This window comes from Pristiophorus japonicus, chromosome 4 (genome assembly GCF_044704955.1).
Source record: "Pristiophorus japonicus isolate sPriJap1 chromosome 4, sPriJap1.hap1, whole genome shotgun sequence".
NCBI lineage: Eukaryota > Metazoa > Chordata > Chondrichthyes > Pristiophoridae > Pristiophorus > Pristiophorus japonicus.
In genome coordinates this window covers 239,727,141-239,754,690 of record NC_091980.1, presented here as the reverse complement: position 1 = coordinate 239,754,690, position 27,550 = coordinate 239,727,141, and the positions used below count along the sequence as shown (strand labels likewise).

Genomic DNA, 27,550 nt, shown 5'->3' with positions numbered 1-27,550 from the left:
CTCCAAAAGCTGGACCCTTTCAGCAACAAGTAGAATTTTCCCAACAAGCAAGTGATCTAAGCAATTACAATGCTCATTTCATACTGCTACAGTAGCAGATCCCAAATGGGGACAGACATTCCACCAGCCAACCTTCTACAAGTTTTATCGGCTCTCCAGTTTCCCGAAAGAGAAACCATTGATCTGTATTCTGCAAGAAAGCCACTCAAAGGGAAATAGTCACATAGGGCCCAAGTTTCCACATGATTTGCGCCTGATTTTTAGGAGCAACTGGTGGAGAACGGACTATCTTAGAAATTGCAATTCTCCACATTTTTTTTTCTGCAGTTCTAGGCAGGTAGAACAGTTCCACTTTGGAACAGAATTTTTTCTTCAAAAGAGGGCGTGTCCGGCCACTGACGCCTGATTTGAAAGTTTCCAGAGTGAAAATATACTCCAAACTAAAGTAGAATGGAGCAAGTGAAGATTTTTGTAGAACTGAAAAAACCTGTTCTACACATTAAAAAAAATCAGGCGCAGGTTACAAATTAGGCGTCCAGAATGAGGTGGGGGGAGGGGGGGGGGGGGGGCGGGGAGGAGGGAAGTCATTAAATTCTATAATAAATCCTTATTTATACTTCTACAAATAAATCCAATCTGAATAAACATTTATAAGCAAAAAGATTAAATAAACCATCTTCCTACCTGTGTGAAAGTGCTTCAGCCATCGGTCGTTCCCGCAGGGGGGGGGGGGGGGGAAAAGAGGGGGGGGAGCCGTTCCGTTCGTTCCCGACGGCGGGCGGGCGGTGGGGAGGGAAACGTCTGCCTCAACTTTGAGGCTTCCTGCACCCTGGCGACGTGTGCGGGAAGTGTATCCGCCTCGAGCTCCCGACGGCCCGCATTGCGGAATTGGGACTGAGGGTGGATTCATTCTGGAGCATCCACGATGCTGAGAATGACGTGAGTATCACGTGTAGCGAGTTGGTCTTACCGCAAGAGAAGGGTCCACAGCCAGATAGGGAATGGAAGACCAGCAGGAAGAGTAGTGCAAGGAAGGTAGTGCAGGGGTCCCCTGTGGTCATCCCCCTGCAAAACAGATACACCGCTTTGAGTACTGTTGGGGGGGGGGGGGGGGGGGATAACTCATCAGGGGAGGGCAGCAGCAGCCGCCAAGTTCATGGCACCGTGGCTGGCTCTGCTGCCCAGGAGGGCAGGAAAAAGAGTGGGAGCGCGATAGTGATAGGGGATTCAATGGTGAGGGGAATAGATAGGCGTTTCTGCGGCCACAACAGAGACTCCAGGATGGTATGTTGCCACCCTGGTGCAAGGGTCAAGGATGTCTCGGAGCGGGTGCAGGACATTCTGAAATGGGAGGGAGAACAGCCAGTTGTCGTGGTGCACATTGGTACCAACGACATAGGTAAAAAAAGGGATGAGGTCCTACGAAACGAATTTAAGGAGCTAGGAGCTAAATTAAAAAGTAGGACTTCAAAAGTAGTAATCTCGGGATTGCTACCAGTGCCACGTGCTAGTCAGAGTAGGAATCGCAGGATAGCGCAGATGAATACGTGGCTTGAGCAGTGGTGCAGCAGGGAGGGATTCAAATTCCTGGGGCATTGGAACCGGTTCTGGGGGAGGTGGGACCAGTACAAACCGGACGGTCTGCACCTGGGCAGGACCGGAATCAATGTCCTAGGGGGAGTGTTTGCTAGTGCTGTTGGGGAGGAGTTAAACTAATATGGCAGGGGGATGGGAACCAATGCAGGGAGACAGAGGGAAACAAAAAGGAGGCAAAAGCAAAAGACAGAAAGGAGATGAGGAAAAGTGGAGGGCAGAGAAACCCAAGGCAAAGAACAAAATGGGCCACTGTGCAGCAAAATTCTAAAAGGACAAAGGGTGTTAAAAATACAAGCCTGAAGGCTTTGTGTCCTAATGCAAGGAGCATCTGCAATAAGGTGGATGAATTAACTGTGCAAATAGATGTTAACAAATATGATGTGATTGGGATTACGGAGACGTGGCTCCAGGATGATCAGGGCTGGGAACTCAACATCCAGGGGTATTCAACATTCAGGAAGGATAGAATAAAAGGAAAAGGAGGTGGGGGTAGCATTGCTGGTTAAAGAGGAGATTAATGCAATAGTTAGGAAAGACATTAGCTTGGATGATGTGGAATCTATATGGGTAGAGCTGCAGAACACCAAAGGGCAAAAATCGTTAGTGGGAGTTGTGTACAGACCTCCAAACAGTAGTAGTGATGTTGGGGAGGGCATCAAACAGGAAATTAGGGGTGCATGCAATAAAGGTGCAGCAGTTATAATGGGTGACTTTAATATGCACATAGATTGGGCTAGCCAAACTGGAAGCAATACGGTGGAGGAGGATTTCCTGGAGTGCATAAGGGATGGTTTTGTAGACCAATATGTCGAGGAACCAACTAGGGGGGGGGGGGGGGGGGGGGAGGCCATCTTAGACTGGGTGTTGTGTAATGAGAGAGGATTAATTAGCAATCTCATTGTGCGAGGCCCCTTGGGGAAGAGTGACCATAATATGGTGGAATTCTGCATTAGGATGGAGAATGAAACAGTTAATTCAGAGACCATGGTCCAGAACTTAAAGAAGGGTAACTTTGAAGGTATGAGGCATGAATTGGCTAGGATAGATTGGCAAATGATACTTAAGGGGTTGACTGTGGATGGGCAATGGCAGACATTTAGAGACCGCATGGATGAATTACAACAATTGTACATTCCTGTCTGGCGTAAAAATAAAAAAGGGAAGGTGGCTCAACCGTGGCTATCTAGGGAAATCAGGGGTAGTATTAAAGCCAAGGAAGTGGCATACAAATTGGCCAGAAATAGCAGCGAACCCAGGGACTGGGAGAAATTTAGAACTCAGCAGAGGAGGACAAAGGGTTTGATTAGGGCAGGGAAAATGGAGTACGAGATGAAGCTTGCAGGGAACATTAAGGCGGATTGCAAAAGTTTCTATAGGTATGTAAAGAGAAAAAGATTAGTAAAGACAAACGTAGGTCCCCTGCAGTCAGAATCAGGGGAAGTCATAACGGGGAACAAAGAAATGGCAGACCAATTGAACAAGTATTTTGGTTCGGTATTCACTAAGGAGGACACAAACAACCTTCTGGATATAAAAGGAGTCAGAGGGTCTAGTAAGGAGGATGAGGAACTGAGGGAAATCTTTATTAGTCGGGAAATTGTGTTGGGGAAATTGATGGGATTGAAGGCTGATAAATCCCCAGGGCCTGATGGACTGCATCCCAGAGTACTTAAGGAGGTGGCCTTGGAAATAGCGGATGCATTGACAGTCATTTTCCAACATTCCATTGACTTTGGATCAGTTCCTATCGAGTGGAGGGTAGCCAATGTAACCCCACTTTTTTAAAAAAGGAAGGAGAGAGAAAACAGGGAATTATTGACCGGTCAGCCTGACCTCAGTAGTGGGTAAAATGATGGAATCAATTATTAAGGATGTCATAGCAGCGCATTTGGAAAATGGTGACATGATAGGTCCAAGTCAGCATGGATTTGTGAAAGGGAAATCATGCTTGACAAATCTTCTGGAATTTTGAGGATGTTTCCAGTAAAGTGGACAAAGGAGAACCAGTTGATGTGGTATATTTGGACTTTCAGAAGGCTTTCGACAATGTCCCACACAAGAGATTAATGTGCAAAGTTAAAGCACATGGGATTGGGGGTAGTGTGCTGACGTGGATTGAGAACTGGTCGTCAGACAGGAAGCAAAGAGTAGGAGTAAATGGGTACTTTTCAGAATGGCAGGCAGTGACTAGTGGGGTACCGCAAGGTTCTGTGCTGGGTCCCCAGCTGTTTACATTGTACATTAATGATTTAGACGAGGGGATTAAATGTAGTATCTCCAAATTTGCGGATGACACTAAGTTGGGTGGCAGTTTGAGCTGCGAGGAGGATGCTATGAGGCTGCAGAGTGACTTGGATAGGTTAGGTGAGTGGGCAAATGCGTGGCAGATGAAGTATAATGTGGATAAATGTGAGGTTATCCACTTCGGTGGTAAAAACAGAGAGACAGACTATTATCTGAATGGTGACCGATTAGGAAAAGGGAAGGTGCAATGAGACCTGAGTGTCATGGTACATCAGTCATTGAAGGTTGGCATGCAGGTACAGCAGGCGGTTAAGAAAGCAAATGGCATGTTAGCCTTCATAGCGAGGGGATTTGAGTACAGGGGTAGGGAGGTGTTGCTACAGTTGTACAGGGCCTTGGTGAGGCCACACCTGGAGTATTGTGTACAGTTTTGGTCGCCTAACTTGAGGAAGGACATTCTTGCTATTGAGGGAGTGCAGCGAAGATTCACCAGACTGATTCCCGGGATGGTGGGACTGACCTATCAAGAAAGACTGGATCAACTGTGCTTGTATTCACTGGAGTTCAGAAGAATCAGAGGGGACCTCATAGAAACGTTTAAAATTCTGACAGGTTTTGACAGGTTAGATGCAGGAAGAATGTTCCCAATGTTGGGGAAGTCCAGAACCAGGGGTCACAGTCTGAGGATAAAGGGTAAGCCTTTTAGGACCGAGATGAGGAGAAACTTCTTCACCCAGAGTGATGAACCTGTGAAAGAAGTTGAGGCCAATTCACTAAATATATTCAAAAGGGAGTTAGATGAAATCCTTACTACTCGGGGGATCAAGGGGTATGGCGAGAAAGCAGGCAGGGGGTACTGAAGTTTCATGTTCAGCCATGAACTCATTGAATGGCGGTGCAGGCTAGAAGGGCTGAATGGCCTGCTCCTGCACCTATTTTCTATGTTTCTGTGTTTCTGACTACTGCAAGAAGCCTCAGTGCTGATGGCAATGTGCTTTTATTAAAAAATGTTCAAAAATTAAACAGCTACAAAGATGGCCGAGTGCCAATATTTCCTTCACACTGCGCGTGCGCGAACCCGAACGCTTCAACGTGCACGCGCAGCGTTGCCGGCAGGAAAAAAACTGATTTAAATGGTACCCGCCCCCTCCCACTTACAAAATCGGAGAGAGTGTAGGCTCCGCCCCCCTGGGTGCCGCGCCAGGCAGACAAGGAGCTGCAGAACACTCGAGAATAGCGCGGTTTTTTTTTTAGGCGCTAAAAACGGGCACCCAGCTCGGAGGGGCGCCCGTTTTTTATCGTGTGGAAACTTGGGCCCATAGGACTTAATTGCATAAACCCCTTCACAGAAAGTGAAAAAATGAGAAAGTAGTAGAAATGGGAAGGATTCAAAAGGGAGCAGAAGTAAACCAAAAAATCTTACTTGAACACTTTTATATGGTCAGCCAATTCAGGAATTGAAGTGATATCACCCTAAAACAAGAACAATCTCTCAGTTAATAGTCTAATTTGATAGGATTTTCCATTGCATTTAAAAAACAAATTAAATTCTCTACAAATATTTGCATTATTTGGTTATGTAACAGGTACAACGTCTCAAATCCGGCTGTCCGAAAATCGGAATTGTCCGAAAACTGGACATGAGAAAATCCCATTTGATATTCAGTAAAATAAAATCCAGAATTATTGTCCAAAAACTGGTGGACCGGACTAGTTATCTGCTGCGGGGATGCGGAGGACCCTCCAGAGAAATCTTGACAGATTGGAAAAGCTGGATTTTGGCACACATGCATTGCGCCCCAAAATACGCTTTTGCAAGGCTTCGCAGGGTCCGTGAGCACTTCATATGGACCCGGCGAGGCCGGAATTTTCGGCCCATAGATTTTCTTGTCTGAAATCTGGAAAAATCCGAAAACCAGCTCAGTCTCGGTCCCGAGGTCGCCAGATTTGAGATGTCATATCTGCTATATCTTTTAGACCTAGAACCATTTGGCAACAGGCACAAGTATTAACAAGGAGGAATTATAAAATACGCAAAAACACTTCTACTGCAATCAAGAATTTTAATAGGAAGCAGCTTGTGCAACACAGAAGTTTTGCATTTAAGTGAATTCACAATTTTTGCTACAGCTTGTTCTGACAACGGGCATAAGTGACTCAACTAGCTGTCAACATGCTGGCTATTTCTAGGTACCAAGCAGTTTTTGCATAATCCAAACATGACGACTAAATGCAATTACAGCAGATTTGCTCAGTGGATCACATGCTAAAAATTGCATATGATTTTACATACCAGAATTGTTGATGTTTTGCCACCTTCCAAAGTAATCTCCAAATCAGATAGGGCTGCATCTACTTCATCCACTTCTTTTTCACTGTTGTTCATGTGGTTCTCCGACGACATAATGGACAATTTGTTGATGTGGTACTGGAAGAAAAAGAACTAACTTGATGAGAGTTGTTAAATAAAGAATAGCAAAGTTTTTTTTCAAGCTTTCATCCCAATTCATTAGATGCGATACAAAATATTGAGAGAAAGAGCATCTCAATTATTTTCTTTGTCAGGAGGCAGGATTTCTTAGTAGAGTACTGTATTATGTTGAAGTTTGATAGATATTACCAGTTTAAATATTACTAGTCTACTATATGTCATCATTGAGTCAGGCGAAGCACTCTCGCCCGGTTTTAAGCTGGATTCCAGAGACTTGAGCACATAATCCAGGCAGAGGAAGTGCTGCACTGTCAGAGGTACCATCTTTTGGATGAGATGTTAAACCAAGGCCCCGCTCAGGTGAGGTGAAATACCCCATTCTGCTATTTGAAGAGCAGGGGAGTCCTCGGTTCCAGCCAACATTATTCCTCAACCACATCTTGTATGCAAATCTTCAGACAGTATGCCAGTGACTAGACTTCAAATGTACTTCATTGACTGGGAAGTGCTATGGGATGCCCAGAGTGTCTGTCGGTGTCTCAAATTCCAGACGGGTGAGCAACTTAAAATTCCACCCATGGTATCTGTAATGCAGGCTTCACAGATAGGCCAAGAGGAGAGAGATTAGGGACTAAGGGGTCAAGTTTCGGGCCGCGCCGCCGACATGGACGCCCATTTTTCGCGTCAAAGCACAACAAAAATGTACCGTGCAATTCTCGGGCTCTCTGGGTCCCTTGGAGCTCAGCGCGGTGCGCAAACATCAGCAGGAGGCAGAGCCAGAGTCGCGCCGATTCTACAAGTGCAGGGGACGGGGCTAAGTCAAATGAGAGAACGTCGTACCGGCAACCCTGTGCGTGCATGTTGGAGCGCGCACGCACGGTAGCCCAGAAACATTGGCACTCGGCCGTTTTTAAAGGAACTTGAAGAAAAGTGCTGATTTGTCTCGTGGACCTCTGGAAAGGCTTGAGTTTGAATTTTGGTGTCTGATGGAGTGCTTTTAGCAGCACTGTTGAAGAAATCACCTGCTGAAATCAGTGAGTGCTGCTTTTCACTGCTAAACTTCCAGAACAGGTGCTGCATAGATGCATGCAAAATAAGGACTGTGTTTTGAAAAGAGTGTCAATTCAATACAGCAATGGAACAACGTCCACCAAGAACAAAGAATTTCTTTTGAGGAAGTGGAGATATTAGTCAATGTCATTGAGCAGAGATGGCAGGAGCTAGATACCAGCAACAGAGGTCGCATAAAAGTGCCACTTTTAGACTTCGAAGCACCAAAATACGAGCGCCTGGCTTGATATTGCTGACGTGGGTAAGGTCTCCTGCCCATTAGCCTACGGGCTATGACATTCCTGGTGCGGTGAGCTCTAATCAATTCTCTCCTATGCAATGAATTGCTGGCGAACCATTGCATAATCCATGGCGTTGACAATGCAGCACCCATTCTTCAATTACATACTCAAGTTTCAAACTGGCTATTTAGCTGCCTCTCCCTGTCCCCTGGCCGAATGGCCTCAGCTTCCCTCGCAGCTCGAAGGCTGCTTGCTGTGTCTTCGGTCGCCGTCAGCCATTGACGCCGCCCCTGTCTCCGACATGGAAGACCTGCCTGAAGCACCGCAGCTCGAAGGCTGCTGCTTCACAGGTAGGAATATTCAATATTTTATATTTGCTTTGTTTATAATTTTTTATTCAGGATGGCTCTTTATTTGTATAAGTAAGACTGTTGAATGCTTGTAAAATTTAATTACTTCCCTTTCCCCGATTTGTAACCTACACCTGATTTCTAAAGTGTAGGCAAGGTTTTTCTGAGCGTACAAAAATCTACACTTACTCCATTCTAAGTTAGTTTGGAGTAAGTTTTCACTGCCTAAACTTTCAAAACAGGCGTAAGTGGCTGGACACGCCCCCTTTTGAAAAAAAATCTGTTCCAAAATGAAACTATTCTATCTGACTAGAACTGGAGCAAACCGAGAATTGCAATTTCTGAGATACTCCATTCTAAACCAGTTGCTCCAAAAAAAATAGGAGCAACTCAGGCTGAAACTTGACCCCAAAGTTTTGGTTGAAGAGCTAGGTATTGATGTTTTTACAAGAATAATGTGGAGAGGTTTAGAGAATGAATTCCAGAGAGTAGGACCCAGATGGCTGAGGTGGTGGTGGAGAGGTCCAACTAGTTGGCATACATATGGAAGCTGGCCCCATGCCTGTGTATGATAACTCCAATGTACAGTCTTTGGAAGAGAAAGAAAATAGATCCTTGAGGAACTTAGGAGGTGAAATCATAGGGAGCGCCAGTTATGCTGAGATAGGCAAGAATGGAACAGAGCTGGACATAAGAGTGGAGCTTATACACCATTTATAAAAGTCTAAGTATGTTATTTTTATTTGTGGTTTAGTTTCAATTATAGATGTGTTGCCATTTTGCATTGCTGAAATAGGAATGAAAGCTAGAATTGGTTCAGACAAATCAAAGCAGTTAAGGAAATGAGCCAAAATGTTCATCATAGTCAAACTCTCACCATTCTTACACTGTTGCTGTAACTTAAAAAATAAATGAAAGCTTCAACTTAATCTGCACCTATCTACTGCATAAATCAGAATATTTATTCAGCTGCATTACCAGTCAATGTATACACAAAGTTAAATGGACTTCTCACCTTTCAATGCAAATATTTACAAGCACGTCTAGAACCCAGTTTTCCATTTTAAAACTACTGCATTCATATCTGCCAACTTTAAGACTGTAGCCAAATACAAAATGTACAGAACTACAATGTTCATATTGAAATTTTAAACTATTAATGTCCCAGGCATTCAGTTTTGTTAACCGTTTGGGGGTGGAAGGTGGTGGGGAAATATCTATAATTGCTTGTAATACAACCTCAATTAATTATAATTTAAATTAATCTATCTAAAGAATGAATGATTTTTGTTTGGTTCAGCAAATGTAATTCCATGCTTCAGAAATGAATGCTCGGAAGCAGTTTTGTGGCTATGAGTCACACATCCCAAACTAAGGTTGCAATTATGGTGCCATTGGTCACTGCAGCAGTTTCCACTTTGTAGCAACGTGAAAATGACAGTACAACTCCTTTGTATACACCTCTTGCATGATTTTTCACACTCTAAAATGTGGACATTCTTTGGTTCTTAGATTTTTCCTTCACTTCATTGATAATGTACATCATCCCAACAGTTTTCTTTGAAGCCATCTGCACATGTTTCACAGTGATTGCCAATCAGCAGATTTCCCATCGCTGCTCTCTTTGCTCCCCAGCTTACTAAGATGCTGGCTGATCTATTGGTCTCGAGTTTGGATGAAGAGTATGCACCTGAAGAATTAACCAGTCCTTTTTCTTTACAGATGTTGACTGACCAGCTGCAGACTTCTGGCATCTTTTTTGTATTTCCCAACTCTAGATGGGAATGATGCAAGATGCCATGAAGGTGGCATAACTCCAATACAGTGTCACAGCTAGTTTTAAAAGTGCTGAAGAGGTCCATTGGATCTCTTTGTAAACTGAAGCGAAGCTTATTTAAAGGCTTCAAAAGGGTATGGTTGGCTCCCTCGCTTATCCCACATAAGGGAGAAAAAGGTAAGTGAACTTACAAGACTAAGAGCAGCAGAAGCTTGCAAGCAGACAAACTACTGCACCAATGAGCAGTATCTAGCAGTGAGGATGAGGATTTTGACCCACTCCTAATTGTTTTAAGAAATGAGAAATTCTTTAAATTTAGATCATAAAATATATCAAAAGCCACATTTTAAACACTGTACATGTCCTGACATACATGGTAGTAGATACAGAAAATGTTTGCGCAACTTTAGGTGTGGAGCAGTAATTATCTTCCCGTAATATACTCAACTCTACCCAAAGTGTACAGCTATTAATATAAACATATTTCCTTCTGGCATTCACAATTCTATGGTTCTGAGAGTCCACACAGTCAGTTGTGCCAGTGAATCATGGGTTGTACCCATCAGTGCTCTGCAGAGCTGAATCCACTAGAATTGTGTGTCATCTGATCTGCATATCCACTGGTGCAAATACTGTGTTAAATGGGAATTTGCTAGGGCGCTTGGAAATTAAAAAGTAATTCAGGCTGAAGATTGCAGCAGTAGGCTAGGGTTGCAGTTGTTGAGTACCAGTGTCAGAATCACACCGTTCACGGTCATGGGGTGGCTGATGTGTATTTTTGTCCCTATTTTCAAGAATGTCTGCCATTGGAGCACTTGGCACAAACAGCTGAAAAAGAGGGATAAATGGATGGTAAGGTGGAGGGAGAGTGTTCACAATTTTAGTGAGACAGACTTCTAAACTCTCGTTAAGGAGACAGAACAGAGGAAAGGGGGGAAATCTAAACAAAAAAAATCTCATGTCATGGGAGAGAGGTGACACGAGCACTGAATGCCAACTCTCATCCCCAGAACTGCAGACCAGTGCTGCTAAAAGATAAATGATTTGACTAGAGCAGAGAAGGCAACGCAGCACCACTCCCTTTTCTCCCTTGGAAACTCATGGCACCAGTATGCTCTTCAGCCTCTAAACTTAAGAGTTGCACAACCATCACACCCCACTCTAGTTAAGGGGGGGCATTAACTTGGGATCTTAACTGTATATGGATCAGCATCTCCCCCAACAGCAATTTCTTGCATGCATAACTGTAAAAACTCCTCCCTCCACTTCAATATGGTGATACCAGCAGATCCATTACATCAGCTGTTTGATGGGAGATAGTGTTCAATTGCTAACATTCACCCAATTCATTCAAACTTGCGTACCTTGCCAGAGAGGCAGGTCATTGGAGAGGGCATCAGACATTAAGGAGCTCTCCCACTACGAGGAGCATGCCATGGAGCTAATGGCATTAGCAATTGAAGACTGCAGAACCTACTGCCCTCATTAGCACCAACATCGGGCAACAGTTTTCCTCGTTGCAGGCATCAATGGAGCATGTGGCAGTTTTAGTGGACATTGCAGCAAACCTTTACCCAAGAAGCAATCAGGGGCCAGTCTGTGTCTCCACCTCCATGGAAACACAGACTACTATCCTAGAACAGAATAGACAGTACCTTGCAGACCAGCTTCCAGCAGGATGCAGACTGCTATCTCTCAGGGCTGTCAGGATAAGATAGATGCCATCAGACTAGCCAGCCCATTAATCAATGGGAACGCAGGTTCAGGGCTCAGTGGAATGGCAATGGCTGAACCTCACCCAAGAGAGATTGCTATTTCTCAGGATAGCTGCATGTCAGGTGCTGGCCTGTCCCCTTAGAGAACCATGCCAGTAGCACAGGGTGGGGCAGCACCAGATGTAGTCAGCAGTGCCCGTCAAAGAGCAAACAACTTGCATTTATATAACTCGTTTATGTAGTAAAACGTCTCAAGGTGATTCAGAGGAGTGTTATCAAACAAAATTTGACACAGCTACATGAGGTAATAGACAGGTGACCAAAAGCTTGGGTTGAAACAGGCGTCTTAAAAGGTACAGAGAGGCAGAGCGGGAATTCCAGAGTTTAGGGCCGAGGCAGCTGAAAGCACGGCAGCCAATGGTGGAGCAATTAAAATTGGGAATGCGCAAAGAGGACAGAATTGGAGGTGTGCAGATACTGCAGAGGATTGTAGGGTAGGAGAAGGTTACCGAGATAGGGAAGAGAGAGGCCATAGTGGGATTTGAAAACAAGGATGAGAATTTTAAAATTGAGGCATCGGGAGCCATGTAGGTTAGCGAGCACAGGGGTGATGGGATGGGTGAACGAGACTTGATGAGAGTTAAACTTGGAACTGCGAGGGGAGGCCACTATAGCACAAGAGCAGTCAACTGATAAATGCATGCAAATACTGCACCCTGGCTGATATTAGAGATCCTTGTGGCTGCCCAAATTGACCAGATACCATAAAAGTTGATTGTGGTCATCACCCCTTCATAGTCACAGACAGAGCAGTGCAGGCAGATGATCATGGCTGGAGATCCTCATGTAGTAAGCTTCACTATTGCTTTTTTGCTGAAGCCCAATCTGATACTTGCCTCCTCACTAAGGGCCCAAGTTTCCACATGATTTGCGCCTGATTTTTAGGAGCAACTGGTGGAGAACGGACTATCTTAGAAATCGCAATTCTAGGCAGGTAGAACAGTTCCACTTTGGAACAGAATTTTTTCTTCAAAAGAGGGAGTGTCCAGCCACTGACACCTGATTTGAAAGTTTCCAGTGAAAACATACTCCAAACTAACTTAGAATGGAGCAAGTGAAGATTTTTGTAGAACTGAAAAAACCTTGTCTGCACATTAAAAAAATCAGGCGCAGGTTACAAATTAGGCGTCCAGAACGAGGTGGGGGGGGGGGGGGGGGGGGGGCGGGGAGAAAGGGAAGTCATTAAATTCTACAATAAATCCTTATTTATACTTCTACAAATATCATACAATTAAATCCAACCTGAATAAACATTTATAAGCAAAGAAAAGATTAAATAAACCATCTTCCTACCTGTGTGAAAGTGCTTCAGCCAGAGAATGCTGCAGGCGTTCGTTCCCGCAGAGCGGGAGGGAGGGAGGGGGGGGGGGGGGGGGGGAGGGAGGAGGAGGCAGCCGTCCGTTCCCGTGGAGGGTGGGGAAGGAAACAGCCATTCGTTCCCGCAGGGGGGGGAAGGAGACAGGGAGAAGGCTGCAAGAAGTCTCAGTGCTGATGGCAATGTGCTTTTATTAAAAAATGTTCAAAAATTAAACAGCTACAAAGAACTACAAAAAATGGGCGAGTGCCAATGTTTCCTTCACACTGCGCGCGAGCGAACGCTCCAACGCACAGCGTTGCCGGCAGGAAAATAACTAATTTAAATGGTACCCGCCCCCTCCCACTTACAAAATTGGCGCGAGTGTAGGCTCCGCCCCCGGGCGCCACGCCAAACAGACAAGGAGCTGCAGGGCGCTCCAGAATCGCGCGTTTTTTCCGGCGCCGTTTTAGGCGCGAAAAACGGGCGCCCAGCTCGGAGGGGCGCCCGTTTTTTTTATCGTGTGGAAACTTGGGCCCTAAAATTCTATTTCAATGTTGGCTGCCCATATATTCTTTTTGGCGATGGAGGGGTACTTTTTGGTGACATGCATTCTGCTTGAATGCAGTCTGAAACTCTGCTCCTCCATCCTCTCCTAGTAGATGATAATGGATACGAAGGTGTGTAAATAGGGCAGGCCATACCCACTCCAGAGACTCTGCACATGCGTATGTAATTACGTGAAAAGGTGCGCTAGTCTCAGAAGCATATCCAAGGACATGTTGGCAAATAGCTCCAGCAAAAAAAAAAAACAGTAATTCCCAGCTGCTGTAAATCACTAAACTTTCAGTAATATTCAGGCTAAAAAAAAATCCTCATTTCTGCCGGTCGCAGTAATCCTAGCAACAGCTGCAAAATTGTACTTCACATTTAACTTATCCCTTGTGCATTGAGAGTGCAACACTAGAAAATTTAGGGCTGCAGGCTCACTTAAATACAATCAAATTAGGTGGCTTGAAACTCAGTAAGCAGGTCTCAGGAAGGGACAAATCACATTTGGAAATGTGCACGCAATCTTTTTTGAGCCAGAAGACCAGCAGAAACAGCTGCTGCCCAAAATAAAAAAGGACATCCTCATTTTACATGGAAAAAAAATACTAAGGAGGGCATAGAATTTCAGGGCCTAGTATACCAACAGAGGATGCAATGAAGTGCTAATTGATCAGTATCGCATGGTCACATCATCATGGCAAGATCATCAATGGAGACATCTCATTTAGTGATCACAGATATGCAAATATCATTTTGATTTGGGTAAATTAAATTCAAGCTTTTCACTTGAACAGTAAAAATGCTTTTAGAAACCCTCAAATGCATACTAATTGGGACTGAACATAGAAAGTAAGTTGGCATCATTTAAGTTGAACTAAGTATCCAAATAGGATCAGCGTCACATTAAAAAGTGCTTTAGTGATAACCATGGTGTTTGATAGGTGCAAGAAATACAACCTTCGACATACTCATTAGTGAAGTATATTCAATTTAAAAATTAATCCCTTCACGACAGAAGGCATTTAAGGGTTGAACCCAGGATGTGCAAATATTTAGTTTTAAACAGCGCAGGCTCCAATCCAGTGTTTAGGACCATGCAGGTTCAATCATTTTCTTGCCCCCTTGCAGGGAACTGCATTACCAAGTAATGTTCCATGGTTGGAAGTGCCATCTTTTAGATGAGATGTTAAACTTAGAATCTATTTGCCTGTTCAAGTGTACATAATATATCTAACGACACTATTCGAAGAGCAGAGTTCTCCCACCGTCCGAGCTAACATTCCATCCTCAATCAATTCCACCAAAACCAGATTAACTGCTACATTTTCCTACAAAAAAGTGACTTTGCTGATGTAATTTATCACTTTGGAACATTCAGAGGATGTGATTTGGTGCCATATACATGTGACTATTTATTTTCCTGAATTCAGCTGAAAATCACATCATCTTGACTGTCATGCACTTCAGTTTATTAAACAATGTTATGCTTTTCTACTGCACTGTAGCTCTTGCATGGTCACATAAGCAAATCATTTAATAGACTCAAAAGTCAGAAGTTGGGCAGGATGCTTCTTGTACTCCGCAAAAACGTAGCATCAAAATTTTGTGGCCCAGAGGAAGGATACAAGTTATGCTCAAAAATCTACCATATATTATTGATGCAAATCTGAATGAATTGCACAGGAAAAAAGAATCAATAGAATTTGATGAAAATGTCCAGCAAATGTACATAGGATATAGGACACAGAAACAGGCCATTCGGCTCAACCAGTCCATGCCAGCACCAAAGTAACCGGGACCTGGAACAGTATTGAAACTCATTTGCCAGTTGTCAGATGAGTAACTACTTGATTAAACCTTGATTCTACCAACCTGCTCCCAAGCACTCTAGTTCTGGGCAAGTGATTTGCACTTTCCTTATTGGGCAAGCAAAAACTGTACTGGTATGGATTTCTCAGTAGATTGATTTGGAGTCAAATTTGGTGTGCTGTTTCCACATGTGTCAGACACCCAATTGACAAAAAATTTAAAAGCTTCAGCTTAATCACAATTAGATGAAGAAACAGAATAAAATGAATCATATAACCACTTATGCCACAGAATAAAAGGAAAGTCATGGATGTGGAAAAGCTACCTGGTACACCAACGCATATCTCTCCAGAACAGAGGGGCTTGGACAGAGTAGATAGCGAGAAATTGTACCCATTGGCAGAAGGGTTAACAACCAGAGGTCACAGATTTAAGGTGATTGGCAAAAGAACCAAAGACGATGCAAGAAAAAAACGCAGCGAGTGGCTAAGATCTGGAATGCACGGCCAGAAAAGGGTGGTGGAGACAGACTCAATTTTATCTTTCAAAAAAGGAAGTTGGATAAGTATCTGAAGGAAAAAAGCCAGGGATACAGGTAAAGCGCAGAAGAGGGGAACTAGCTGAGAGTCAGCACGGGCTTGATGGGCCGAATGGCCTTCTTCCATGCTGTAACCAATGATTCTATGAACATGAATTCTCCTTAGTGTTTAATTTTATTTTAAATAACCCACAAGTATCTTGATTCATTCGATTACTCTATTCATCACCAAATAAAAAGTTGTTTTTGAAGGCATGTCTTCTAAATTTATTTTTCACAAATTTCCATTTATGCTCAAAAGCTCTTGCTTTGAAGCAATCATCTGGGTTTACCACACTTGACTGCAATCGTTCTAGTTTCTAAAAATTTAAACTTGCCCAATCTTTTTTCAATAGCACATCTTTACATTTGAGATCGGTATTATTTTGCATCTGTACAATTTCTACACTTTAATACAAAGGAATTCTAATCTGTTGTGACCGAAACAAAACAGCATTATCAGCGTGAACTGACCAGTGCATTACAAATTTTTAGCATAACTTCTGTAGACTTGCATTCTATCTTCCCAGTGATGTAAGACTGCATTTATTATCTCAAAAAAAAGGAAACTGTTTTGCTACATTGTGCAGTCATTAAAAATGCTCCATCTAGGTCCCATTCTAAATATCATTGTGTTAATTCAGTTCATTTCTCTGTAACCTTGTATCTCCCATTTTATAACCCATGCGTAATTACATTTGTCAGTCTTCAATTTAATTTGCCATGTGCATGCTCAATTTATTTTGCTTACTCGGTTAGATCATTATTGTAGTTAGTTTTGGTATCCAAGCCATTTATGTAGATTAGAAGTAAACAGTCTATATGCATCTTGCGGGACTACATCCATTCCCCTCATCACAGTCTAATAGTACACCTTAGTCTTGTTTTCTCATTTTTATAAAATTCTATATTTTGTCATAAATCTGGGCTTTATAAATAGAGGCAGAGTGTACAAAAGTAAGGAAGTTACGATAAATCTTCATAAATCACCAGTTAGAACTCAGCTGAAGTATTGTGTTCAATTCTGAACACCACACTTTAGGAAGGACATCAAGGCTTCGGAAAGGGTAGAGGAGATTTACTAGAATGATACTAGGGATGAGGGACGTCGGTTATTTAGAAAGACTGGAGAATCTGGGATTGTTGGTCTTAGAGTAGAGGAGGTTAAGGGTAGATTTAATAAAAAAGTGTTTTGATAGAATAAATAAGGAGAAACTATTTTCACTGGCAGGAGGGTTGGTAACCAGAGGACACAGATTTAAAAGAAAAAGAAAAAGAAAAAGAAGAAGAAGAAGAAAAAGAAAAAAGAAAAAAGAAAAAAAAGAAAAAGAAAAAGAAAAAGAAAAAGAAAAAGGGAAGAAGAAGGGAAGAAGAAAAAAGGAAGAAAAAAAGAAGAAAAAAAAGAAAAAAAGGAGAGAAAAGAGAAAAAGGGAGAGAGAGAGAAAAAGAGAGAAAGAAAAAAAAGAGAGAAAGAGGAAAAGGAAGGAAGAAAAAAGATTCAGGGGAGATAAGGAGACGTTTATTCACACAGCGCAATATGACCTGGAGTGGTAGAAGCAGATTCACTAGTAACTTTCAAATGGGAATTGGATGAATATTTGAAAAGGAAACATTTTCAGGGCTATGAGGAAAGAACAGGGGAGTGGGACTAATTGGATAGCTCTTTCAGAGAGCTGACATGAAGGGCCAAGTGGTCCTCTGTGCTGTATTATTCCATGAAGCCCATTATTTTCTACCAATACAGAATGGGTTATTAGATCATTAGGACACCACTGGTTTAAGTAAGCACCCAGACATTGTGAAGTAAAAGCCTGCTTTGTAGAAAATTTTAAAATCTGTATTATCAAGACAGACTAGTTCAACACTCATTGCGTCAGCCGTGACTTAGTGGGTGGCACTCTCGTCCGAGTCAGACAGTAGTGGATTCAAGTCCCACTCCATACACTGGAGCACTAAAATTTAGGCTGACACTCCGTGCAGTGCTGAGGGAGAGCTGTACTGTCGGAAGTGCCGTTTTTCAGATGAAGAGGTTAAACCCGCCTGCCCTCTCGGGTGGCACGAAAGATCCCATGGCACTATTTCAAAGAGCAGGGAAGATATGCCTGGTGTCCTGACCAACATTTAATCCCTCAACCAACATCACAAAAACAGATTATCTGGTCATCAGTGCGGTTTGTGGGAGCTTAGTGCGCAAATTGGCTGTTGCACTTTCCTACATTACAGCAGTGACTACACTTTAAAAGCACTTCTTGGCTGTAAAGCACTTTGGGAAGTCCTGTGTGAAAGGTACTTTCAATGCAAGTCTTTCTGTACAACACAGAAAAAATCATTAATATGCTGAATTACTTAGAAGTCACTTTAAAAAAGGATGTTCAAGAAAGTGTGGAGATATATTAAACAGTGTAGTTTCAGTTGCAAATTAGAAATCTTTATATGGCAATTGAGTGAATAAAATTCAAGCCAAATAAATTTATTGCAGCAAATGTATTTATATTCAGTGATTCAATGGCAAGTATGTGTATTTGAAAATCTCCCAAGACAAACAAATCCTGTCCGGAGAATTTCTTTCCTCCTCCAGTTTGATGAAATGACAAAATTAATTGTCCTCTTATACTTCCTGGAAAAACAGAACAGTTACTGTGGTATCTATACAGCTCAGAATTAGAAGAATGAGCTATAACACCAACATGGCACCATGAAATGGTGTGACAGAAACTCACAGCATTGAACCTCCACATCAAAGTTCTATTTCTTTTAAATGATTTTGTTCAGCCATTGCTGGCCAACATTTCTACGACTGGAAACAGTCAACTTGCTCCCAGACCTCCACCTCGGCCTCTTGGAGCTGGCTGCAAGGAGGCACTACACACTACCTAGGAACAATTCATCTTTCCCAATTTGAACCACTCCCTGCCCCCAATCCTACTTCTCCACAGGAAATGCTGTAGCCTTGGTGTGGAGCTTGGCATAGCTTCGGTAAAGAACCAATTCCCCAACCATAAGAGTGTGTGTGCTAATTATGAGCTGCCCAAAGAGTTTTTGATCTGAGCAGCACTGTTGTAGCGAGCTGCCAAGCAATGGCTAGATATTGCCCTCAGACAGCAAGCAGAAGTGAACAGTTATTGAAGTTGCACTCACACTTCTTAGCTGCCGGTGTCAAAATAAGACAGGCAGAGCAATGGACTGAAGCAACTGCTTTCTTGGTCATAGGTGGCATGGCACAGGCAGATCTAAATGAGGAAGGGAGAATTACATCTCACCAAATTTTGAAAGTTTTTTTTGTCTCTCCTTTTTCACTGTGATCATGCATCAGAGGAAAATGCACAAGAAAACAACAGGGGGCACATATGAACGAACTGAAGTGAACCCGCTACTCATCAGCTAGACTTACAGGACCTAGCAAAATTTACCCCTCCCCAATGCTTTACACAATGCAAATCTGCTATCTGGAAAAAGTTGCAATGTGAATTTGGCCAAAATGATATTTTAATCTGGTCTTCTGTGATACATAATACTAATGCACTTGCCCCAGGCCAACAAGCTCTTAGACTTACATTTGCTTGATTCATCAGTCTATTGAGTAGTTTTCCTCTGCCAAATGGAAATACAATTTGACAATGGGTTTTTTCCAACTACTACTTTTTAGACCTGGTGCCCACAGGAAGAAGCGATTTATCTGTGCACTTTATCAAATCTACCTTTATGTAGAATACAAGGGTGTAGTTATATGGTTGCACTTGTGTTTGATGCATTTTCAAGTGTACATCAGCACAAATTGGTATTTTAGCTGAAATTATACTACCAATTGACACCTAAATGCACAGCGATGAGAACCCTTCTCAAGCAAGGTACTAGTGCAAAAATTGCATTTTCAGTGTCTGTTAGAATGAGTAGCAACTTTGAAAATTGCATCAAATATTTCTAATGTTAGGACAAAACAGATGCTAGAACATCCAAAATCAACTGCTAGTCAAGTGTATATACTGCTGTCATTGTACCTTTCTGCCAGTCAGATTGACATAATTCTGGTTTTCTGGCTGTGATAGATCAGCATTAACAAAGTTATCTACTGTTGATATGATGTTATTCACTAAAATGCAAGATGACTGATAAAATGTTGACATTGGAAATGCAAGCTATGCTCCAGCAAATGATGAAGTACAGGAACTTGCCTGAACCATGTACAAAACAAAATAAATCACAAAATATGACAGTCACAAACCATTTGCACTGAAACAAACAGATTAAGTGCAAGACACAATAAGAATCATCACTCAGAGCAAGGTTAATAACGTAAGATAAGAAATAGGAGGAGTAGGCCATACAGCCCCTCAAGCCTGCTCCACCATTTAATAAGATCATGGCTGATCTGATCATGGACTCAGCTCCATTCCCCACCCACTCCCCATAACCACTTATCGTTTAAGAAATTGTCTATTTCGGTCTTAAATTTATTCAATGTCCCAGCTTCCACAGCTCTCTGAGGCAGCGAATTGCAGAGATTTACAACCCCGAGAAGAAATTTCTCCTCATCTCAGTTTTAAATGGGCGACCTCTTATTCTAAGATCTTGCCCTCTAGTTCTAGTCTCCCCCATCAGTGGAAGCATCCTCTCTGCCCCCTCTTGTCAAGTCCCCTCAATCTTAAACATTTCTATAAGATCACCGCTCATTCTTCTGAATTCCAATAAGTGGCAGCCCAATCTACTCAACCTTTCCTCATAAGTCAACCCCCTCATCCCTGGTATCAATCTAGTGAACCTTCTCTGAACTGCCTCCAAAGCAAATATATCCTTTTGTAAATATGGAAACCAAAACTGCACGCAGTATTCCAGGTGTGGCCTCACCATTACCTTATATAGCTGTAGCAAGACTTCCCTGCTTTTATACTCATCCCCTTTGCAATAAAGACCAAGATTCCATTGGCCTTCCTAATCACTTGCTGTAGCTGGATACTAACCACTAACTGGTGGAATTAACGGCCACCTTTTCAAGAATTGTTCATATATCTTCACATGAATGGATTGTCACCAACTGCCATTCTTGGCAAATACAAGACTGCAACATGAACATTTACTGAACCAGGAGCAAGCCCTTGGTTGAGCAGCATTTATAAGCAAAACAAAATCATTGGGACTAGGTTATAATTACTGTCGCAATATCAATGGATCACCGTTTCCATTTAGCACAAAAAACATTCCAAGTTTCAGAGTCTGTTCTGAATATAAAGGAGCAGTGTCCTAACCGATTGCAGGAAACTCTGGCCTCCATTGGAGGTAGCAGATCCTGAAATAAAGAAGATTAAACAATCACGTTTTCCTCTTCCAGCAAGGGATAGAAAAAAAGTGATGTTGTTTCCTCCCCTTTAGACTTCTTGTGAAGACTTTCAGACTAAGGGTAAACTAGAAAGGGGGAGGAGAGCAGAAAGGAGGATAGCAGAGAGAAACCAGCAGTCCTGTTGCCTTGACTCCAGTTCCCCAAAAAATCCAGCAACTGATTATTTTGGAAATTTGCATCCATCTTTATAGACCTGCTTCTCACAAAATAAAAGTAGCCAAGTAGACACAAAGTTCCCACTCCAGAAACACGACTTACCCCTGCCAAGGTCCTGAATCACTGAGGGGTGATGAGCAGAGGTTGGTGAAGTTTCAACAGCACCAGTACCACATCTGCAAGTGCTGATGTTGTCCAGACAGGACCAAGCGTCTGCTTGTTTATTTATGTATCTGGTATCACATTAATGTCTAAACCCTCAACTAAATCCTCTGTATGCTGAGGTCACCTTGCTAGTCCAGCCTCTTTCAGCAGCATCTGCATGGAAGGGTGGGTGGGTGGAAGAAGCACGTGCCTCTACTTTGTGAGAATCCCAGAGATAGCAGCTATACATCAGACTGTGGCAACCAATCCTAGAATCTGAAGGCAATGCTGTGCCTGAATCCCACCTTAAATGGTACGCATTTGACTGAACAATTGAATATCACCAGCTACATGGTCTGAAAGTGATGTCCTATATAGAATTCATATTTCAGCATATATTGAAGACAAAAAGCTGGAATCACAATAATTAAATCAATTTCTCATTCAAGAATTATGTAAAGAAGTTTTGCTCAAGCATACATTAAAAATAGAAAACTGATCTCATTCTGTAGTGTGTTTGTGCTCATAAAAGCCTTTATAGAACATGTAGAATTGCCCAATAGCATTCTGGGCACAGCGCCTACTCCCTTACAGCCATATGACATCATGCAGCCCTCTGCCCTTCTCAAATGCTCCGAAGTTGTTTATAGCTGGTGTGGTGAAGCTATGCAGAGTTTAGACAAACAGATCTCAGCACCAAAACTTTCTATGTGACAATGAATCTGATGCAGTAGTTTTAGTGAAATTATAGAACAGAATTTATCAAAAGATCCAGACATTGTTTACTTACTTGCAAAGCTGCAAACATCATCATTTCCTCCTCTGTGCATTCAATCTCTTCTAGAAGAATACACCATTTAGCTTGTTCAAAAAGCTGGTTGATTCTCACTGCATCATACTGAAATTTCGAAGTAAAACAAAATGTTTAGAACTGTCAACTTGTACAAAATGTTCTTGTGTCACAGCACAAAGTATAAAGAAATATAATAAAACTGTCACTGCAGATAGCAAAAGTACAATTTTTGGTATATTTTGAAGATCAATACTCAAATTACTGGTTTAACAGCTCTTCAACAATAAACTAAGTCACATTGTAAATTTATCTGCCATAAAAATATTAATTTTAAATAAAATATTTAAAATCGAATGTTGTGTTGTAATCTAAGATTTGTACTTTAAATAGATCTGTGTAATACAGCAGAAATGAGCAGAGAAAGACTGAACAAGAAAGCTTTAAGTAGTGAAAGCAGATTAATCCTTGGAGCCTACATTGTCCAGAACTCTGGGCTCAATTTTCACCCAGCCCGTTTTTCGGCGCACTTAACGGAGATGCGCCGCTTTTCTCAGTTCAGAAGTGCGGCAAAAAATTTCCTTCCCACTTTGGCCGTTGTCCGGCCTCCTCCCCGTGGTCGTGCAGCATGGTCGGGAGCGGAGCCAGCGTCTTGCGCCAAAAACAGTGCCGGGACGTCTGCACATGCGCAGTAGCTCCTCGCCCCCAGCCTCTCCGTGTCTTGCTGCAACCGGTATGTGGGACCCGATGCCGGCCAAATGTTGAGTAGGGGTATGGAGTGGCAATTGCATGGACTGCTTAGTTCCATTAGATTTGAAGCTTTAATCACTTTAATCTTAGAAATCGCACCGGGGGGGGGGGGGGGGGTCACTCGGCCAGGGGTAGGGGCAGGCGGCCAGGAGAACTGATAGAAATCATCCAGGCAGGCGCATTCAGTTCTCCTGCCTGCACCGAGACCTGGCCGAGTGACCTCCCACACCGGCTGGCCCGCTGCCTTCCCAGGCTGAGTTTTAAGATGAAGGTAGGACTTACTTCAATTTTTTATTTGTTATTGAATGCTTATTACTTTTTGTTGCCAAGGTTTGGTGCTTTAGGTGCAGGTCCTCTCTGCTTCCCTACCCACCCCTATCCCAGGCCGAATGGCCTCAGATGTATCTACCTGCGCAGATTTCTTAACTCTCTGCAAGGGCTTTCTGAAGTGGCCACATACACTGGCCTAAGTAGATTTGGAGTAACTATTAGCTGGCCAAAGTTGCCTAAATGGGCAGAATTGGCATTAGGTGGCTGGTAACGCCCCCTTTTGAGAAAAAAAAACGTAACTAACTCACTTACACTGGCGCAAATTGATGGTGGAAAATGGGAAATTTTTAAGTTACGCCAGAAAAACCAAGTTACTCCAAAAAAACGGAGCAACACCTATTCGTGCCTTCCACTCTGATCACTATTAAGTATGTTATGAAGCAGTTAGATATGTGTTTTATAGACACCTTAGCCAAAATAATTAAGTGCTGGGTGGCATAGCTAATAAAGTGTAACGTGAATATTTGTACAGAATTGGAAATGGTACGCAAAGACGTGGTCAAGCATGCAATACTGCCAGACACCTTCCAGTGCTTTTCACATGGAGAATCTGCTTAATATTATTCAGTATATTGGTGCAAAATAAGTTGGTACAGACTAGTTTTAATGGGCTTTTCAAATGGTACAGAAAAACACATTACATTACTGCCCTGAAATATCTATTGAAGTACAAAATAAAAACACCTGCATGGGGCAGGGAAAGTGTCTTTCAAAATGGTATGTACTTTTGTGAAAACATACCTTTGGATTTAAATCAAAGAAACTGTAATATTTGAATCGGAGCATTAATACTTCATTGTCTTTTACATCTTGCTCCATCAGGGACCTTGATGAATCTAGCCATCTAAAAGAAAACATGCGAAGTTAAAATAAATTTACACAACTGTGACTTCATACTTTAAAAGAAAGAAAAAAAAAAAAGGGGAAAGTAATTGTACTTACCCTTTATTAGTCTTTGCCTTATCAAGTAGAGACTGGGGTTTGAATAGCTGCGCCAAAATATCTGGAGAGGTGATTGGCTGGCTCACCGCAAGAACACTAGGATTGCCTTCTGACAGAGGACTGTCACCAAACCAAGCTGAGGTTGGGGAAAGTGGACTACCATCTCTTGAGTCATATGTTGGTGTCATTGTTTTGCTATATAATCCTGGACTCGAGTAAATACTTCCTGAAGGAGAGAGAGAGAGAAAAAGAGAGAGAAAAAAAAAAAGATTAAAAGAAATAATGTTATTCTGTTAATTGCAGTTAGGATATAGAGCATTGAGCAAGGTGCACAACTGCAGGACCAATAATTCTAGTCATTATACAAATCTGTATTTTGGAAATACCGAACAAAAACAAAGCACAAACAGCTGTGCATAGCACAGCAATACAGATCATAAAGTCAGTGATAAATTGAAAGCTTACCTTTTGATGGACCAATATAAAGAACATCAGAGCCTACAGAAGAGGAAAACAGAGGAAATGAGAAGGGCAGGACAGAGCAGAGCAGGCAGGGCATAGCACGGAGTGAAAAGGCAGAGCAGAGTGAGCAGGCAGAGCAAAACAACATGCAAGAACATAGCCAGTGATGAGAACAATTAAACGAATGAATTCATCATATCCCCTTTATAGAGCCTGCTTCATTGGTAACACTAGTGAAATAATTAGCGGGCCTACAGGCGTCAAAGCCGTACCAACATGCATTTGTAAGAGGAAGGGCCGCTGTGAAAGCATACACAGTAAACAAAAAAAACTCAAGTTTTAAAAAAATTAACAAGGCTAATTTTGAATACATGTTGGTCTTGGCATATGTGCTATACATTTCAAATAAATTGGTGTTTTCACCATTTGATGAGGGTACAAGCAAGTGAATGATGTAACTGAAAGAAAATCAATCCAATACAGCTGAAAAATCGGATTTTGATATCATTGCATGGACTTGGTGCTGGTCTGAATATGTACATTTAAAAAAGGTCCTTGGGCAAAACATTTCATTGATCTCAAGACTGCATCAAACATACTGAATTTGTTTTCTAATATATCAGAAATTTACAACACGGAAGGAGGCCATTTCGGCCCATTGTGTCCGCGCCAGCCAACAAAGAGCTACCCATTTTCCAGCACTAGGTTTGTAGCCCTGTAGATTATGGCACTTCAAGTGCACATCCAAATACTTTTTAAATGTGGTTAAGGTTTCTGCCGGTCACCCTTTCAGGCAGTGAGTTCCAGATCCCCAGAACCCTTTGGGTGAAGAAATTTCCCCTCAACCTCCTACCAATTATTTTAAATCTATGCCCCCTCATTGTTGACCCCTCGGCTTGGGGAAATAGGTCCTTCCTATCTACTCTATCTAGGCCTCTCAATTTTATATACCTCAATAAGGTTTCCCCTCAGCCTCTTGTTCCAAGGAAAACAAGCACAGCCTATCCAAATCTTTCCTCATAGCTAAAATTCTCCAATCCAGGCAACCTCCTCATAACTCTCCTCTGCATCCTCTCTTTTCAAGCACTCCCAGTTATCACCACCTTTGGTGGATTCACCCTTGACTAATTCAGTTGACTGCCACTGGAAAGAATTGGCAGGACAGTGGCCAACCACTGGTTACAGTGCAAGTGGACCCTTCATCATCCGACCCTGTGTACATACCCCAAGTAAATGTGTCTTTTGGGTGCATTTATATCATGGAATGATGCCAGTTGCAGTTAAAATCTGGTTTCTCCACGCAAGTTGTCCATATAACTGTCTCTGTACTCCGACAAAGCAAAACTTAGCACATTTGCTTAAATAGATACACAGTGCTCTGATCACCAGTGTCTGAAAGTTGGTTAAATTTCCAATATTAGAAAGAGTTGTTTGCTCTTTACTATTAAGTGTAAAGCTAGTCTTCGTCCAAATAAATAGCCTAGAATTACGGTTTGTAACATTAGTATATGAATGCTTAATACATCTGTCATTCCTCTATTCTAAGAGGAATTAATTCCTTCAAAATAAACAAGTCATATGAACATGATATGCAGTCATATTGCAATATATCACAATCAGTAGTATCTAGGCATACACATTTAAAATAGTCTTGCATCAATTGCAATTATACTACAGTCCAACACAAAGCTCAAGTAATGATAAACTGTAGTACTACCTAAAATTGGTGTCAGTTCCCTTGCCAAAAACTGAAAATCAACACATTGATGGAGACTGGCTTACTAGAGGTAACCTCCTCCAGCCCTAGAATCCTCCGAGATATTGGTGCTTCTCCAATTCTACTCGCTTGTGCATCTCCAATTTTAAATCGTTCCACCATTGGTGGCCATGCCTTCAGTTGCCGAGGCCCTAAGCTCTGGAATTCCCTCGCTAAACCACTCAGCCTCTTTCCTCCTTTAAACCTTCATCTGCCTTAATATCTCCTTATGTGGCTGTCAAAATTTGACTGAAAATGTTCCTGTGAACGTTTTATTGTATGTTGAAAGGCACTATATAAATGCAAGTTGTAGATGTTGTTGTTCCAATAGAAGCAAGCACTCTTACTATAGCAGCATAGAGTTGGCCAGTGCAGCCTTCGGCCGCTTGAGGAAAAAAAAAAGTGTGAAATCTACCACCAAGCTCATGGTCTACAGGGCTGTAGTAATACCCGCCCACCTGTATGGCTCAGAGGCATGGACCACGTACAGTAGACACCTCAAATCGCTGGATATATATCACCAATGATGTCTCCACAAGATCCTACAAATCCCCTGGGAGGACAGATGCACCAACATCAGCGTCCTCGTCCAGGCTAACATCCCCAGCATTGAAGCACTGACCACACTCGATCAGCTCCGCTGGGCAGGCCACATAGATCGGATGCCAGACACGAGACTCAAAGTGCTCTATGCGGAGCTCCTTCACGACAAAATAACCAAAGGTGGGCAGCAGAAACGGTACAAGGACACCCTCAAAGCCTCCCTAATAAAGTGCAACATCCCCACTGACACCTGGGAGTCCCTGGCCAAAGACCGCCCTAAGTGGAGGGCGCTGAGCACTTCGAGTCTCAACACCGAGAGCATGTAGAAATCAAGCGCAGGCAGCGGAAAGAGCTTGCGGCAAACCAGTCCCACCCTCCCCTTCCCTCAACGCCAATCTGTCCCACCTGTGACAGAGACTGTGGCTCTCGTATTGGACTGTTCAGCCACCAAAGAACTCACTTCAGGAGTGGAAGCAAGTCTTCGATTCCGAGGGACTGCCTATGATGGAGTTGGCATTTACCAACTTCAAAATGAACAGTTTGAGTGTAGAGTTCAAGCAATCTAAGTGATATACCCGATGTGTCAAAAATGAACAATTTAATTTATTCAAGAGCTACAGAAGAGTGCCTCGAAGAGAGGGGAAT

The 27,550-nt window shown here is 42.6% G+C and overlaps 1 protein-coding gene across 4 annotated transcripts in view; it reads right to left on the bottom strand.

The window, feature by feature from the left end:
• Positions 1–27,550, bottom strand: part of fermt2 (FERM domain containing kindlin 2) — a 144,520-nt gene that overhangs the window by 41,480 nt on the left and 75,490 nt on the right. For 2 of the 4 annotated variants that reach the window (XM_070879200.1, XM_070879201.1), the window contains exons 5-10: positions 24,610–24,642; positions 24,145–24,370; positions 23,944–24,046; positions 22,123–22,230; positions 6,134–6,268; positions 5,264–5,313 (exon numbers count right to left, since the gene is read on the bottom strand). In XM_070879200.1, the coding sequence (XP_070735301.1) occupies positions 5,264–5,313; positions 6,134–6,268; positions 22,123–22,230; positions 23,944–24,046; positions 24,145–24,370; positions 24,610–24,642 (655 nt within the window). The remainder of the gene's footprint in view (positions 1–5,263; positions 5,314–6,133; positions 6,269–22,122; positions 22,231–23,943; positions 24,047–24,144; positions 24,371–24,609; positions 24,643–27,550) is intronic. The other 2 variants (XM_070879202.1, XM_070879203.1) reach the window with 1 other exon arrangement.